The sequence below is a fragment of the Oryctolagus cuniculus genome, chromosome 8, assembly GCF_051225735.1.
Source record: "Oryctolagus cuniculus isolate XC-2025 breed Fujian yellow rabbit chromosome 8, ASM5122573v1, whole genome shotgun sequence".
NCBI classification, from domain to species: Eukaryota; Metazoa; Chordata; class Mammalia; order Lagomorpha; family Leporidae; genus Oryctolagus; species Oryctolagus cuniculus.
In genome coordinates, this window is record NC_142874.1 from 101959621 (window position 1) to 101978253 (window position 18633).

The following is an 18633-nucleotide window of genomic DNA, read 5'->3' on the forward strand; positions in this document are numbered from 1 at the left end:
ATTTTCTAATACTTGGAAATTTGAAGTCTTCTTTTCCACAGCATTCATAGCGATAGATTCCCTCAGGTATCAAAGTTCAAAGGACAAAATAAGAATCAGTCTCAACTAAAATAAATGCTGTGACTCAGGAGGATGTAGAACTTTGGGCAGACCTAAATTATGAGAATTTTGCTCGGGTGGACAAGGTGGTAGCTACTGGCAACAGAATTTTTACCTTGCTAATTGTTCTACAGCAGGTCTCTCCCTGTCTTCAGTTCCCCTCTCTTTTCACCCCTACCCTGACATTAGCTGCTTTAACAAAGAGGATTCTTGCCTTGTACCCATCTTAGCATGCTGTGAAACTTGGGTAGGGGAAGGTCTCAAACATTTATGGTTTTGTTGGATACAACACTTCTCCAGTCCTGGAGGCAGAGGAGAGTGTGCCCAGATTCAACTATTTGGTGGGGGGCTGTTCACAGTAGGTAGAGGGAAGCTCATATCACATTCTGGGTGGGTTCTATGTAAAACTTAATATACTAATGCTGCTTCTTAATGTTGACCATATAATAAGAATTTGTATGTTGTATGCTTTTCCTTTCCTGTTTTCATAAACATCCAAGGAACTTCTCTGTATTAGAAAGAACTTTAGGTAGACAAATGCTAGTGCAATGTGACAAACTTTTCTGTAATTTATTTTCAGAATTAAGTGTACTTGCCTCAGCCCTATGGCAACCACAGTTTTCACAGTGTAAATGATGTACTGTGGGATGCCCAGGCAGAAGTTTCAGTCCCAACAGCCCTGATGGCTGTATTGTCACACCTCTGACAACAGAAGGGCCTGATAAACCCCAACAGATCAGGATCAGGCTCACCAACAAAGTTTCTTAATGCAGATACAAAACTCACAATCTCTCCTTCAGTAAAGGAAAGCTTTTGTCTCTTTCTCCCCTCTCCCAAGATGAGGAGAGAGCACTACATTAGACTCTGTGTGTACTCCTGACAGTGTGACTGAAGACTCAGCTAACTGGAGTGCATACAGATGTGAGGCAGGTCCTCCTGGAGATTCTTCTGGGAATTTTCAACTTGTTGCTCTCCTAAGCCAGCTACCAGCTACATACATTCTGAAAAGCAGCTATTAACTTTATATTGAACTGAATTTATTGAAACAGAAAGTCTGATACTCTAATTTTGAGGAGGGTCACCTAAATTTAACAACAAACAAGATGGAAGGGTCCAACAAGCTGGCTTTATCAAATGTAAACTAATATCCAATACCACCCTTGGAAGAGAGTTTTATTCTTAATTTAATACCTGAAGCAAATTGCTGCCTCTATAGAGTCTTAACTCACAGTGGTCTTTATGAACAAATGGGAACTGAAACAGGATAGTGTTTATTGGGGTTTCTAGGGCTACTCTCCTAAGTGGGCAAATTTGCTGTTGGCTTCCTTTCTCAACACAACTACAAAGTTGGGGCCCAGCATTGAACCAGCAGATGGAAGATCTCCCTGTTTTCTGTCTCTCCTCTCTCTCTCTCTCTCTCTCACCTCCATCTCTGTATCGCTCTGCCTTTCAAATAAATAAATGAATGAATGTTTGGAAAAAAAAAACAGAACTACAAAGTAGTATACAGAGGATGTCTGTGGAATTCCAGCATGGCAGTACTTGGGGTACTTTGTGGAAACCCATAGTCCAAGTTCATTATCTGATGACATCACCTAGATTCAGCTGGTGACTGAGCCAGAACCACCCAGATTGGCACCACTGTTGCCCGAGTCTATGCCTGTACTACACAAGACAATATACCTGCATTCATAGCCTGGCATAACGTGAAACACTCTAGATTTCTGCTACTGAGGCTAACACTGGTTGCAGTAATTTTGATTCCTGCTAAAAGCTGACTCATCTCCTGGTAAGGAATGTCACATCACACAGGCAAGATCCACCCCTGCTCCAAGAACATTGCTCTTGGGACTCTGCCTACTTCTCAACATTATTAATAGTGGCATTCATAATTTCTTTAGTTCCTGGTATTACCATTCCAACTAGATCAGCTGACAGGTATTATTATAGACCTTGAATCTAATTGATATCATGGTTTCAGCTTTTTGAACCAGTTGTGGTCTGAGAGATATTTGAAGAAGTCACCAAAAACTGGCCTGATGGTCAAGACATTCCACAGATTTTCCACTTTCTCTACTATGTACAGGCTTCTGGTACTGTTTAGTGTTGAAACAATCTCCTCAAACATTGGTTCATAAAGAAGTTTGGGTCTACTCACTTTACCTTTTCCTGGTCCACACACCCTGGGAAGGCAGCTATCCTACTCAATATAAATATTCTAGGGGAGGCATTATATCGTCCTGATAGCTTTCTTGGTTAAGAGCCCCATGGAAGTGGTATGAGATTATAAAGACTTCTGCCATTCAGAATCTCGGTCTCACCATTCTTGGCTACCAGGCTTCTTTCTTCTTCCCCAGCCCTGCCTGGGTTGCAGCCCAGGCTAAATAGAGGTTATAGGATTTTGGACTTAATTTGTATTTCAGCCTTCTGGAATCCCTAGTGGGAGCAAAATGATTCTGGATCATAAAGATAATGAGCAGTTAGCGAACCTACAGATTTCTAAGTTCTCTTAGAATGGCCCATGTAGGTCAGTGTGAAAGACATCATCAGTCTCTCTAAGTTTAACAAAAATATCCTTGTAGCTCTGTCATCTGACCATGATGGATGAAAGTTCTGAGTAAAAAGGAGATGAACGAGACAGAGGTAAGAGTACATCTATTAGAATGGGTCATGCCAATTTTCTGGAGGTAGAGGGAGAGTGGTAACTTCAACAACGGGGCACAGAACATCCTTAAGCCTCTAGAGACCTCTAATAATCTATGTCTTTTGGAATAATGGGCAGAGTTTTCTTCATGAAAGAATGTACTCTGGTGTAGACCTTCCAGACAGGGATAAATGCCTTACATTTAACTGACTGCTGGATCTGCCACTCTTTAGAAGTGGTTCCATCCACAGTTTGATTATCATTCCTTTAATCCTACCAATAACTCTACTGGACTAGCAAGGGATAAACCCTTCCCCTCATGTAGAATCTCTGTCAACATCTCCATTTTTTTCTCATTAATTCCATAGGTTTGGAAGAAAGCTACCAGATTGGCTACAGAGAACAGGTGTTGGTAAAGAATCTCTAAAGCAGCCAGATGATAATATTTTAGGCTTGGAATTACAATTTTCCTATTATGATTGTTTAACTCTGCTATCATACATGAAAAGTAATCACAGACACCATGCATATACATCTACATGGCTGTGTTCCCATGAAATTTTATTTTAGAAAAGAGGATTTAGACCCAACAGTAGTTTGCTGGAGTAGACAATCAGGACCCTACTTTATATGAATTTTGGGAGCTTCTAGCCCTACTAGCTGGCAAAGAGGCCACAGTGGAGATAGCATTGGCTTGTATTCTATCTAACCCTTCCCTCTCTCACTCCAGAAACATCATGAGTATTTTCTTTTTTTTTTTTTTAAAGATTTATTTTTATTTATTTGACAGGCAGTGTTACAGAAAGAGGTAGAGACAGAGAGAGAGATCTTCCATCTGCTGGTTCACTCCTCAGCCAGGAACCTCTTCCAGGTCTCCCATGTGGGTACAGGGGCCCAAGGACTTGAAGCATCTTCCACTGTTCTCCCAGGCTATACTAGAACCGGCATCCCATATGGGATGCTGGCGCTTCAGGCCAGGGCATTAACTTGCGCCACAGTGCCGGCCCCATGAGTATTTTCAAGATTAAAGTTCTTATGTGAAGATTACAATCCTCCTGAAGACATATGACTTGCACATTAGGGTACAGTCATAGAGACCTTCAAGCTTTTAAGTAAATCCAGTGGCAGATGATGTAGTAATCCAAAGAGATCTCTTAAAAGTGAGAATATCCTTATTTATTTAGACATTCTATGTGGAGTAATATGTGAATCCTGTCAGCCATTTTTCCTACATTGAGAGTTGTCCAATTAGAAAAATTTCGTCTGGGTTTTACTGCAGTGATCAATGGGACATCTTTCTTGTGGGCAAAGTTGCAGTCTTGGTAACCACAGGAAAATCCTGTTGTTCTTGAATTAATGCCTCTGTCCCAGTGAAAAAGTTTGTGAAGGAAGCTAAGCAGAAAGCCAACTGACATTTTAAAATAAAATAAAATATGGTCCAAGGGATTTGTTTAGCTGGCTGGGTGCAGGACCCTGGCAGACCAGGTTGAGAATAATTCCTACTCATTAAAATATTGCTTGTAGTATCCTTAAATAAAAGCAGATGAGAAAAATTGAATGGATCTGATCCATGTCTCTGTCATTCACATTAATCAGAGGAATGGCAACTTCATAGAGAATTGTGCTAGTAGCCAAGCCAAGAATGTTGTCGAAAGAGACTGAATAGCATTGCACTATTATATATAATATATCATCGTATCATATTCTTCTCCACCTCTTCCTCATGGGCCTCATGTGCTATTGCAACTTTTGAAAGCAAACAGATTCCCCAAGCTCAGGCTTCCTTAGCTATCATGCAAGCCCCCTACATGGAAAATATCCACCTAAATTGCTGTGCATTGTCTTGTGGTCCTTGAGATCAAGAATAACCAGCATCAATGTGAGGCTGACAAGCTTGTTGTGCTGTGGGTACTGAACCCTCTGTTTCTGATCTGGAAGATGCTTATTATGTAGGCAAGCAGCCACATCAGCTACACGTGGGTCAGCCTCTTTTGGCTCCATGACTGTCTCATTTTCACGTTTCCAACTGACACCCCAAATCACAGGGCATTTTTTTCTTGATGTTAATATGTTGGCAATTAGCAGGATTGGTGTTATTGTCTCTCTTCAACGAAGTTGATTTTACGCATTAAATTGGTGAACTTTTTTTTTTAATTTCATAGTTTGTCAAGAATTATTCGTATTTCTCTAGTGTAACAATACTGTAATAGTTGAAAGCAAGGACAGTAGGAGAGACCATCCAGATTTTCAATTTTGGTTTCTTGAGTTAATTGGAAATTATCTGACCTCCTAATACCTGAGTTTTATTTTGAAATTACCTCTGATGCCTGTTTTGAAAATAAAATAATACATGTAAGGCACTTAGAACAGAGACTGGACACATGTTCTGTAATAAGATGTTCCCTAGTTGCTATATTCTGGGGCTGTAGTTCATTGCAACTGCCAAATAGTCACTATCCACGGTTAAGAGCAGAGGCCCTGTTAGACTTTAAACCTCAGCTCTGATATTTCTCAGCTGTTTTTATGATCAAATTATCCACAGTTATTTCTGTTTCCCTGTTTGTAAAATTGTGATGCTAAAATCAACTACTACCTAGGGCTGTTGAAAAGATTAAATGATATTGAATAAAATACCCATTCTCATGCCTGGTGAGTAACAATACTCAGAGATTTTCTTCTTAATATTTTAATGGCTGTAATCTTGGATTGCCTGTTCCTCATATATTGTTGGCCAAAACCTTACCTAATTTTCATCATCAAGATCGAAGTTCAATCATAATGCTTTCTTTAATCACTGAGGCTGCCAAAATTAAACTTTTTTTCTTTATACAGCACAGGCATTCACTTTGCATCATTCATAACACTTAACCCACTCTTTTCTCTATTAAAAAGGACACACAGATTTTTATTTCTTTTGTTAATTGTAAGCTTCTTAAAGGCTAAGGCACATTTTGCAAAACTTTTTATCTCATACTTTGCATTGCACTAAGTGAGCAATGCATATTTTCTGAATGACACATTTCTTGAAGCTCAACATTTTCTATCCCCTTTCAAGCCTTTTAAAAAGTGTCTTGAATCAATTCATTCAGATAAGGTTTTCACATTCTTTTACTCTTTTTATCCACGTACACAGAATCAAAGATGTGAATTTTCTTTGTTAGGGACTTTAAAGTAGACTTTTATACTGTGTCCTTAATCAAAATTAACTGCTTTGGGGAAAAAAAAATTGTCTTTAATTAACTGAACATAGATGCCTGAGTCTTTCTTTCCTTTTTTTTTTTTTTTATTAAAGTACCTTTTTCTAAGCAAAATGCAACTTTAATAACATTTGGCCCCAGCAGGCTGCCTGATTCCATCCATAGATGATGCTTAATCCATTCCTTAATGAAAGAAATTCCTGATAACCAAGATAAAAATCAATTGTAATTCCAATGCTTGAACTTAAACCGATGCCACTGATGAATGGATCTGCAAATATATGTAGCCTTCTCAGGGTATAAGGTTTTGGATATCTTAATGTTTATTTTGGATTTCAGCAGAGTTCTTTACTAACAAGATTTATTATTAAGTATCAAAGGGACATTTTCTTCCACTAAACAGGGTATTATGGGAAATAATTTTAATGTTGGAAGCAGGATAATTTTCCATGAATTATTAAGGTAAATAAATGAAAAGCAAGCTTATCACTAAAGGAAAATGTTTTTTATCATTCCTAAAACTAACCCTGTATCTAATAGAGAACTCAGTCTGTTACAGGACTCTGTGATTAAAGAAACTTATTTACTCAAAGGAAAACTAAGGAGAATGAATTGTGTATAAACTATTCTTTGACTGTTTAGTGTACATTTTCAAAAACGCATTTATCACATCAATAATAAGAATGTCTTCTCTTACAAGAATTCCCTGACTGAGATCCCTGCAGGACCGAGAAATAAGCTAACAAGAGATTTTCTTTCCCCATGGGCATTTATAATCAAAGAATATAACTCATTTTAATGAGATGCACATGCCTTGATCAAAAACCACTTTTCCATTCTTTTTACAGGACTATTATAATACTACTATCTGCAAAGTGTTTTTTCCCCTTAAAGAAAGATCTAGGGGGTTCCAAAATCCATCCTAGCATATTATGTTTGATCAGAGACATAAGAACATCATTTCAGGTTATAAATGCTATAAATAATCTTTCAGGAAGAAAACAGTTAAAGGGATAGTCAGTATGTTAGTTCCAGGGAGAGTTTATGGAGTTCACCAAATAATTCTACCAGTGGATTTTAGATTTGTGTGATTTCAGTCATTATTTTTACTGATGTGCCAATTATTTTTATGCCTTTTTTGTTTATTTTGTTCATTTTAGTCTCTTTGTCTTTGTTCCGTGGACCCTAAATAATGTGAATTAAGTAACAAAAACACAGATTTCCGTCCTGGAGACAGGGCCTTTAATTTCTGAAGAGTGCTACAGACTTTGGCTGAAGCCTACACATCAGATTGAAGGGACTCTGGCTGCCCAACCTCATGCAACCTTTGTCAATTTAGGGCTAAATGTAACTGCCACTTTCTCTCCCTCTCTGGGAGTCCCTGGGACTCTTTATTTATTGCTTCCCAGATTTCTGTCAGCCTTATTTGTTCTTAGTTCCATTGATGGAATTTTCTGGCCTTCTCTTGTGTAACCGTTTTCCAATATTGTTCACAATGCTGAGTAGATGATGAACAAAAAAAAGCAGCTATTTTTTAATGCTTGTTTACTAAGAAAAATAAGGGGTACTACAGAAGATGAAATCCTCTCTGACTTCCTGGGACAAAAAATGAAAAACTAGAGTTGGCCATAATGAAATATTTTTTGAGATTCCTCCTTAACACATAACCTCTAAGAAAAGCAAGTCTCAAAGGGTGCATTCTTCACTGGGATGCTTGTTTCTCCGATGTGACCATGCCCATCGCCCGTCCATTGCCAGCCCCTCATGCCAAATCCAAGAGGAATACTATATCTGAGGATCTCTGGGATCACTCTATTAAACAGATATACTGAGAAAAAAATAAATTTAAACAACAGTGTGATTTTTTCTTATTTTTCTTAACATAACATAAGCAAATATATTGAGACAAAGCATGCTCTTAAATTATGGTAAATTTAGGGACACTACTTTGTGTGTTATTTGGGAAGATTAAACAAATTTAAATGATTTTATGTAATCCAGTACTTTTGTAAGATTCCTTATGACAGACAATATGCAATGCAAGCTACAGAGTAATGTCAGTGCCTCCAAAGAGGTACATTTACAGTCAATGCAAAGGTGTAAATAAGATGCGCCATATCACCTTTTAACTAGTAAACAAAAAGAGATAATCTTTTTCAGTGTTCTAGGATCTATCTAAACTTGTCCATTATATTGAAACTATATATGTATGTGTGTGTGTGTATTTAAAGGGGAAAGACAGTATTCTCTTCTGAATTCCTTTTATTTAAAAAAATCAAGATATACTGGAGTCAGATAACCTTTGGAAACACTTGTAAGCTGAGTATTATGTACACTATTTATTTTTAAATTTAACTTCAAAGGGATTTAAACAAAGCAACTGAACTCATTGTAATTAACAAAGCTGTTGGTTGTAAGAAGAGTATGACAAGACAACTATAAAAAAAATGAGCAAGCACCTTGGAAAATTTTCTGCATTTGCTTCTTATGCAAACTTCAGCCACAAGAGTCATGGAAGCTACAACACTTACCATATTCACTGTCGTAGAATATGATGAATTTCTGCCAGGCATATTCTGTGACCACTCTTAGGATAACATCATTCAAGTAGACAGGAGGGCGGACTGACAGGGTGTAGTCATCATTCCTGCTGCTCCTGGTGAGTCCACAGCCACTTCTTGGGGTCCCAGCTGTTGAGCGCTGAATGAAGAGATGAGGAATATGCATGGCATCTGCCAGAGACTGGAGGGACCCTGCTGATGTGCAGCCAATGGAGCTGACCAGGGCCAAGATGCCTTGATTCATAAGTTCACAGGCTGCAATAAAGCACAATAATATTCAAGATGACAATAGGTTCCAAATGGTGTCCCTTTTTGAAAAGCAGTGGATAAAGCTTTCAAAGACATATAACCATGCAATATTTTATAAAGAACACACTACATAAGGACGACTTTAAATGACAAGATGCTGTTGGAATTCAGCTCAATTAGCTATGTGACATTGTGTAAAGAACTCAGCTTTTCTGGACTTGGTTCCATCATCCATAAAGAGGTCAATGTAGTACTAGTCTTTCTGGAATACTGGAAAGATTAGAGCTAATACATTGTCTGTCATTTGCCTCTCACATGATAGCCAGACAATTAGTGATGGCTAAACTTTTTCAATTATGAATTTATAATTGTATTATTATCAATTTGTGACTCAGGAAAAGGGAATTCCTTCCTGAGTATGCAATGAATACAAGATTTCAAAAAGTAGACACTATACAAACTGATGAATGGATGAATGAAGCAAACATGCAGGGTTAGAGGAAAGTATATCTGGGGCCAGCACTGTGGCACAGCGGGTGAGGCCACTGCCTGCAGTGCCGGCATCCCATACGGACACTGGTTCAAGGCCTGGCTACTCTGCTTGAGATCCTGCTCCCTAATAATGCACCTGGGAAAGAAGTGGAAGATGGCCCTAGTGCTTGGGCAAGTACCCAACCCAAGTGGGAGACCCAGAAGAAACTCCTGCTCCTGGGTTTGGCTTGGACCGGCCCTGTTCATTGTAGCCATTTGGGAAGTGAATCAGCAGATAGAATCTCTCTGTCTGTCTCTCATATTCTCTATGTCTCACTGTAACTCTGACTTTCAAATAAATAACTAAATAATAAATAAATAAATCCCTTTTCTTTTAAAAAGAGCATATCTGGCTGCAGAAAACATGAAGAGCTATTCTAGTATCTCAGAATTTTTGACACTTTGTCTTTCTCAATAAACTGAAAATATCATAATATTCTGTTCATTCAGAAACTTTTGGTCAAATCAAACACTAAATTTAAGAAATTATCTAATTCTGGTACCCAGATGGAAAATTAATAATTTCTACTCTATGGCTGATGATTCCTGTTTTATTTCCATAGCTGAATATGCACTTAGCTCAGATTCAAATGTAAATTACAAATAAATACTAAAACATAACACATACAGAAGTCAAGAAATGATGCTTCAGAATGGCTGTGTTTGAAGGTAAAAGGTCAGAAGTAAATTCAAAAATAAATTCAGAAAGAATAAAGCCAAAATTATTTCCATTTGAGAAGCTCTGCTGTTTTGGAAAGTCATAAAATTTCAGCACTCATACTTTATTATAAATATGTTTTACATAATTCTTGTAAAACTTAAAGAACATGTAGAAGGGAAGTACTTCAATTAATTGAACAGGTAATTAAGGATAGTTTAACTGCATGTTTAGAAGCACCATACCAATGATGATCATACAAAATCATATAAATGTATTATGATTCATGTTAAGCGAACCAATACATATAAGATAAATGAGTAATCACTAGAGACATATTTTTCAAATATTGTTTAATGAGAGAGTTATATTGGTTTTTAAATACATTTGAAAGATAGCTCAAAGATGAATGCTTCTTGGACTGTAACAGATTGAGGTTGAAGTTCTAGTGAAAATTACACATTCTACTCATGTTTATGAATTTAATGCTTAAAGACACCATTTTTCTTTTTTTTGACAGGCAGAGTGGACACAGAGAGACAGAGAGAAAGGTCTTCCTTTGCCATTGGTTCACCCTCCAATGGCCGCCGCAGCCGGCGCGCTGTGCTGATCCGAAGCCAGGAGCCAGGTGTTTCTCCTGGTCTCCCATGGGGTGCAGGGCCCAAGCACTTGGGCCATCCTCCACTGCACTCCCGGGCCACAGCAGAGAGCTGGCCTGGAAGAGGGGCAACCGGGACAGAATCCGGTGCCCCGACCGGGACTAGAACCCCGTGTGCTGGCACCGGAGGCAGAGGACTAGCTCAATAGGAGCCGTGGCACCGGCCAGCAATGGGTTTTTATACTTACAATTTCAATGAATTTGTGCATAAAGTCTGGTCAAAAGTATTTTTTCATTATTGTAATATGACTATTACTGAGGTATCAAAGCAAATTCACTTGAAATACTTTGTTTAAAATGTTGGCTAATTTAACATTTAAAATCAAAATGAGAAGCATGCTTTAATGTATATACTATTGAACTCAACCTTTAGATTACATTAATTTCAAGAGAAAAAATATAACACTTTAGATATTTGTATCACAAAAGTTATAAACTACAAGTGTGACCATTTTGTACAAAATTTAGTTTTCATTTTCTGTCACATATTAACATTACAAAAATTGTCTGTTTTAAACTTTTGTCTTAGACGGATCAACTCAAAATGGAAGGTTACATATTAATCAATCATAATGTTGGTATTTAATCTTATTTCTTCTAATCAACTATAATTCAGGTGTTCCCCTCATCTTCAGTTTTGTTTTTTGCACTTTTAGTTACCAAGAGCTAACTGTGGTTGGGAGATATTAGAAGCACAATTCGGAAAGAAGCAATACAGAAGTTCAAAGTGTGTAACACTCCGAGTAGTGTGAGGAACTCTTGTGCTATCCTGTGCCATCCAAACTGGGACCCGAGTCCTTGTCTAGCATATCCATGTGGTATATTTCACCCATCCATTAATGATTTGGTAGCTTTCTTGGTAATGAAATGATCATCAAGATATCTTAGTGCTTGCATTCAAGTAAGAAGGTCAATAGGAGCCCAATGTCTATAGGATTCACCTCATGTCATTAGGTGAGTACTGTATAATCTCACATTATCACCAGAAGAAAGGGTAAATGTAGGACCATAAAAGTATTTTGAAAGAGAGACATACCAGTTTTATTACAGAATATACTTGGAATTATTCCATTTTATCATTAATTATTTTCTTATTAATCTCATGTTATGACTAATTTATAAATTATACTCTATTACAGTTATGTATATAGTGAAAAAACATAATATAAAATAGTATATACAAGAGTTGCAACTATCCCTTGTTTCAAGCATCCTCTGGAGGTCTTAGAGGGTGTTGGAGGAAGGTAAAGGGAGACTTTTCTATTTCCTACTCACTTCCTTGTTAGTAACACCATAAATGAAGAAAATATATAACCAGTCATTTTTAAGCAAATGTGTTATGTTACTATGTGGCATTACCCAACTTACCATGCATATTAGCAATGATAATTTAATTTCCTTATAAAATCAAAATAGGAATCACTGAACACTGCAGTCAGAAAACATAATACTAGATCTGAAAGGTACTTTTGAGATCATGCAGTCCAATGATGAAAAACCAGTTCTAACCATGACTTCTTGTTAAGTTCACATTCTGGAAGACTATTTTGAGAAAGATTCTGAGACTCAATAAGAAAAAGGGCTAGAATCATTTTTTGAGTTTTCTCCTGCAGAGACTGTAAAGAGGTGTCCTGCAGGACAGAGATGGGCATCTCTGTTACAGTACTCAGACCCGACCCTATTGCTCCACTAGTCCAGTAACCACAAACACACCTTCAAAACAATGGCAGACCCAGATCTCCAACCTGTGGCCCACTGCCCTTTTCACCACAACAAGGAAAAGACAAGGAAAGAGCTTTTCAAGGCAACTATCCTCACCACTATACTCCCAGCACTCCATGGAATATCTTTTGTTCGTAACTTCAAAATTTTGCATAGCAAAGATAAGACAGAGCTCTCCATAGAGGAGATCTGAACAGTGAAGTCTTCTGTATGTTGATGAAAAGAGGAGTACATCCACCCATGAGGGAAGGAAGAGCTCAGACACCTAAAATGACTCTGCACTGAGTGACTCAAAACTCAATCCCAATTGGGCACATAGCAAAATGGGTCTACAAGGTAAGCCATCATTTCCCACTCAAGGATGTTTTTGACATGCATTTTCTCCTATTACACTAATACAACATGCTGGTTACACTACAGAAGAAACAAATTGACTTGCTCTGGATCCCAGTCTGTATAAGACTGTAGGTGAAGGTTGGCATTAAAAAAGAGACTATAATTCATGACATCTGAAGAGACAATTGAGGAATAAAAAAAAAAAAAAAAGATTACCCTAAAAACAGAAGCAAAGCTTAGGGAGACAGTGTACCTTTTATAAGTTGTAGTCTTGACTGTTAAAAAAAAGACTGAAGTATTTAGAGTTTTAGTTCCCTAGAATGCATTTCTCAGCTATTTAGATATATTTAAGAAGTGAATTTAGAAGATCAGAGCGTGAGTGCACACCACACTTTTTTTTAAATGAAGGAATAAAAGCCAAGGAGTTCTCAGTGATTCTTTACTATTATTATCTCAAGCTCTGTGACTTATTTGTTTGAAGTACATGCACACACACACACACACACAGAGCCATATACAGAGACCGTTTGGAACACTGCTGGTTTTGTGACTCCAGCTGTTTGAGATGTAATGCTATCAAAGATGTTGGATTCTACACCTAAACTGCTGGAAGTCTACCCCCCCCCCCCTTTAATAGTAATTGCAATTAGCAACTCTTCCTCCTTCTGGTCATTCGGCAGTTATGGAAATCTAATTGGTTATATAAATTTAGTTAAGTGATAATTCAAGTGCAATATCTTTTTTTTTAATTTTTGAAGTTAAACAATTTGACTCCTCTTTTCTTATTAAGTAAAATGAGATTAAAAATAAAATCTGTAAAGGGTTTGGGAATTGATAAGCTATTATTGAAAACTCAGTGAGAACTTGGTGAACTGTATTTGGACGGCAGCATGCTTCTTGGGTATCTGTATTCCTTAGGAGTTCCTTTTGTGACTTATTTATATTGACCAATTTGTCCTCATATAACTTATTCCAAAGATTTTATGTCACAGCAGAGCTTTGGTACATTTTATTCATTGATTGCTATGGTTTTAATGTGTTCCCCAAAGTTCAGTGTTAGAAACTTGACCCCCAAAGTAGTGATCCTGGGGTCTAATGGGTGGTGACTGGGTCATGAGGGCACTGCCCTCTGCATGAATTAATGCTGTTATCAGGGGAGCAGGATCCTTATACTAGGATGAATTTGACAGGATCTTGCTTCTCTCTTGCTTCGCCTTTCCCTTCCACAATGGGGTAATGCAGCAAAAAGGTTGATCGTGAGTTTCCCAGTAAATATATAATTTCCAGATTGTGGCCTTTCATTAAGTTATATTATCTACTTATGGTATTTATTTGGGTGAAAGTTGTTAGTTTTTCATTATTAATAGGGATCTCTTCTGGTTACATTAGCATTAAAACTGCAGAGGAAGTACTGGATTGAGTAACACAGTAAAACACAACAACAAAAATTTAACTCTCTTATTTTAATTTCTTGATGTCCTCAAAATTTTTCAGATGACCTCAAAATCTGTTTTCACTTTTTCGAAAAGTAGGGGAAAATTAATATTTAAAACTAATTGCACTCCTTGACATAGCATGTTGAAAATCAGCTTGCTTTATAGGTCATGAAGTGCAAATGCATCAACTAGCATTTGTCTCAATCAATGTTTAAAGAATCATAATAAAAACAGTACATTATTAAATTGAAGGATAACTTTCCAAATTTTAGTTTACCCTTTATCTCTAATTTATATGCTAAATATGAACCTTTAGTCTTGTACATTAAACCTACTTAAAATTTATTTAGCTCTTCAAATGTTTTTAAGTTATTATAGAATAAAATTCTTTTACTTTCAGTAATGTTTGGCTCCATATTATGCTCATAAAGTTCTTTTTGCATAGCCTGCAGATTTATAGAATGATGAGTTTATGTAAAACAATATCTACCCCACCCTATCCTCCATAACTGAGGATGGCAGGTGTAGCATTCAGATCACAGGGAACCCGATGACTTCAGAAGGGGATATTTGTGTCATACTGGTGAAGTTTCATCTTTATCTTTGTCAGTCAGGAAAATCGAAAGATTAAACCTAATTGTGACAACAATGATAATCCAGATCATGTTATATGTTTGTGTTTGAAAGTTTTTCGACCAGCGCCTCAGCTCACTAGGCTAATCCTCTGCCTGTGGCGCCGGCACACCGGATTCTGTCCCGGTTACTCCTCTTCCAGGCCAGTTCTCTGCTGTGGCCCAGGAGTGCAGTGGAGGATGGCCCAGGTCCTTGGGCCCTGCACACCATGGGAGACCAGGAGGAAGCACCTGGCTCCTGGCTTCGGATCAGCGCAGTGCACTGGCGGCAATGTGCTGGCCGTAGCGGACACTTAGAGAGTGAACCAACGGAAAAAGGAAGACCTTTCTCTCTGTCTCTTTCTCTTACTGTCCACTCTGCCTGTCAAAAAAATGAGAAACAGTGACTTGATCAGCCCTCACCCTGACTGTTGAGGAGCAACTTGATATGTTATCCCTCTTAGTATTTTTTGTTTGTTTGTTCTACTTAATACTTTTGGTTGAATACTGTAATCAATACACAATTCTTCTTAAGTGCTGAAACTTAACTGAAAAGTGATCACTGTTAAATATAAGAGTGGGAATAAGAGAGGGAAGAGATGTGCAATTCGGGACATGCTCAAGCTGACTTACCTCAAACGGTAGAGTTAGAAACATACCAGGGGATTCCAATTGAATCCCATGAAGGTGGCATGTACCAATGCCATCTCCCTAGTCCCAGTGATCAATTTCTGTTCACAATTGATCATAATGATAGGACTAAGAACCAAAGGGAGCACATAAACAAGAATAGTGTCTGCAAATACTAGCTGATAGAATAAAAAAGGGAGGGAATGATCCAACATGGGAAGTGAGATACACAACAGACTCATAGAATGGCAGATGTCCTAAACAGCACTCTGGCCTCAGAATCAGCCCTTAAGGCATGCGGATCCGACTGAAAAGCCCGTGAGAGTATTTCAGGCATGGAAAGCCAAGACACTCTGGGGGGGGAAAAAAAAAAAAAAAAAAAAAAAAAAAAACTAAATGAAAGATCTCTGCGAGTGAGATCCCAGTGGAAAGATGGAAAGAACCGGTCATCAAAGAAGGAGGTACCTTTCTCTGAAGGGAGGAAAGAACTTCCACTTTGACCATGGCCTTGTCTAAATATGATCAGAGTCAGTGAACTCAGGGGGCTTCCATAGCCTTGGAAGCTCATGACAAGAGCCTAGGGTGATTACTGAGGCCATAAACAAGAGTGTCAATTTGTTAAGTCAACAACAGGAGTCACTGTGCACTTACTCCTCATGTAGGATCTTTGTCCTTAGTGTGCTGTACATTGAGATTTAAGGCTATAACTAGTACTCAAACAGTATTTTTCACTTTATGTTTCTGTGTGGGAGCAAACTGTTGAAATCTTTACTTAATGTAAGCTAAACTGATCTTCTGTATATAAAGAGAAACGAAAATGAATCTTGATGTGAATGGAAAGGGAGAGGGAGTGGGAAAGGGGAGGGTTGCGGGTGGGAGGGATGTTATGGGGGGGAAGCCATTGTAATCCATAAGCTGTACTTTGGAAATTTATATTCATTAAATAAAAGTTAAAAAAAAAGAAAAAAGGCGGCACCGCAGCTCACTAGGCTAATCCTCCACCTAGCGGCGCCAGCACACCGGGTTCTAGTCCCGGTCGGGTCGCCGGATTCTGTCCCGGTTGCCCCTCTTCCAGGCCAGCTCTCCGCTGTGGCCAGGGAGTGCAGTGGAGGATGGCCCAGGTGCTTGGGCCCTGCACCCCATGGGAGACCAGGAAAAAGCACCTGGCTCCTGGCTCCTGCTATCGGATCAGCGCAGTGCGCTGGCTGTGGCGGCCATTGGAGGGTGAACCAATGGCAAAGGAAGACCTTACTCTCTGTCTCTCTCTCTCACTGTCCACTCTGCCTGTCAAAAAAAAAAAATAGAAAAGAAAGTTTTTCTGCCATTTTCTAGAAATTCTAGGAGCTGTGGATATTGTTTTTTATAATAAAAAATATCTTGAGTTCAGAACAGGCATTTTTCAAGCTGACATAATATTTACTGTATAACAGAAATTTATATCCTGTAAAAAGAACAAGATCCTGACTAAAAAAAAAACAGTGTTTATGTTTTTGTAAGAGTAAGATCCAGAAAGAAAAAATAGTAATAATTTTACATAGCATCTATCCATAATGTCATCACCAAAACTAAGGAGTCATTCTCAATTATTTTCTCCTTTATTTCCCATCTTCCATATCAACTTAATTTGTACATACTGCTAATTCTACTTCCTAAATATTTTCAAAGTTATTCTCTTCTTGAAGCATCTATTGGCAATTCACTAATTTAATCATTTTACAACTAATAAAGCTGTCTTCAAGATGGTATGATTTCACAGCTATCAACTTGACTTTCATTCATTCAACCTCACTACAAATATCTATTTTTTTAAAAAATCATTATACAATTTCCATAATTTGAAGATCAACAATAGAGAAGAGATGAACTATTATAGACAGGTGAAATCTAAGGATGAATAGGAGGAAAGAGAACTACACAAGACCTAGACAAGAATCCCAGAGCAGGAAAAAAAAAAGGATTAGTACATAAGTTAGTGAATGTTGAAGAAAAGTCTGTATCAACTTTAATTGAATGACCACTTTATTATGATTTTATAAGAGGTTAACAGTAGGAGTATGGGGTGAGGGAGTTACAGGAATTCTTTGCACTCCTTTTGTAGCTTTTTTGTGAATCTGAAACTATTTTAAAATTAAAAGTGAAAAACAGATAAAACTATCAAGGACTTACAAATTCTTCAAGAAAAAGCCCCGATTCTGGCATTGGCATATAAAATTCTTATGATGTGACCACCATAATATTTTCACACTTGTTTCCAGCTCCTATTTCTTGCTATCATAGCTTCCTGCTATCTTTCACTCTGCTGCCACCATCTTATTTATCCTTTATTTCTCCAGCAGTCTCCATTCCTACACAGAAAGGTGTTTCTGACATTTTAACCATACTCTCTTCTAATTCATAACTATGGTGCATAGCTTCATTTATTTAGGTCTTTTAAAATTTCTCTAAGCAATATTTTATAGAATTCAGTGTTATAGATCTTGCAGTTCTTTTGTCAGATTCATTCCTAAGTATTTTATATTTTTATAGTCTTTCATAAATTTCCAATTTTCATTGCTTGAATATAGAAATACATCAGATTTTGTATATTAATTTTGTATCATGAAACCTCATTAAAGTCATCTGTTCTATTTTCATTTCTGGTAGATTCTGCAGGATTTTCTACATAGACAATCATTTCATCTGCAAATTAAGGCAGTTTTACTTCTTTTATTTCTAATCTGCATGGTGCTTATTTCTATTTCATGTATTTTTACACTGGCCGATCCGAAGCCAGGATCCAGGAGCTTCATCTGGGCCACCTAAGTGGGTGCAGGGGCCATTTATGCTGCTTTCCCAGGCACATTAAGCAGAGAGCAGGATCTGAACCGGAGCAGCTGGGGCTTGAACTGGCGCCCAGGTGGGATGCTGGCACTGCAGGTGGTGGCTTCACCCTCTATGCCACAGCACTGACCTTGAGAGTTTTTTAAAATCAAGAATGGATGTTTGATTTTGTCAAAGTTTTTTTTGTATTTGCTGAGCATCAGATATGGTTTATAATTGGTAATATGTGTAAATACATTGATTTCTGAATGTTAAGTTATCTTTGGAAGGATAATACTGGCCTCAAGAAATAAGCTGGACTACTGTCACACCTTTTCAATTTTCTGACACAGTTTGTGGACAATTAAAGCCATTTCTTCCTTAAATGTTTGGGTGGAACACACCAGTGAACGTTTCTGGACCTGCAGTTTCATTTAGGAGAATATTTGTCAGTATAAAATTTTTCTATATTCAATTATTCTCTTTGTATTAATATCACATT

General features: G+C 37.7%; 1 protein-coding gene across 3 annotated transcripts in view; it reads right to left on the bottom strand.

Moving 5' to 3' along the window:
* The window catches only part of GRID2 (glutamate ionotropic receptor delta type subunit 2), a 1603946-nt gene that overhangs the window by 789543 nt on the left and 795770 nt on the right, over positions 1-18633 (bottom strand). For all 3 annotated transcript variants that reach the window (XM_051819557.3, XM_051819556.3, XM_002716957.6), the window contains exon 3: positions 8472-8756. In XM_051819557.3, the coding sequence (XP_051675517.1) occupies positions 8472-8756 (285 nt within the window). The remainder of the gene's footprint in view (positions 1-8471; positions 8757-18633) is intronic.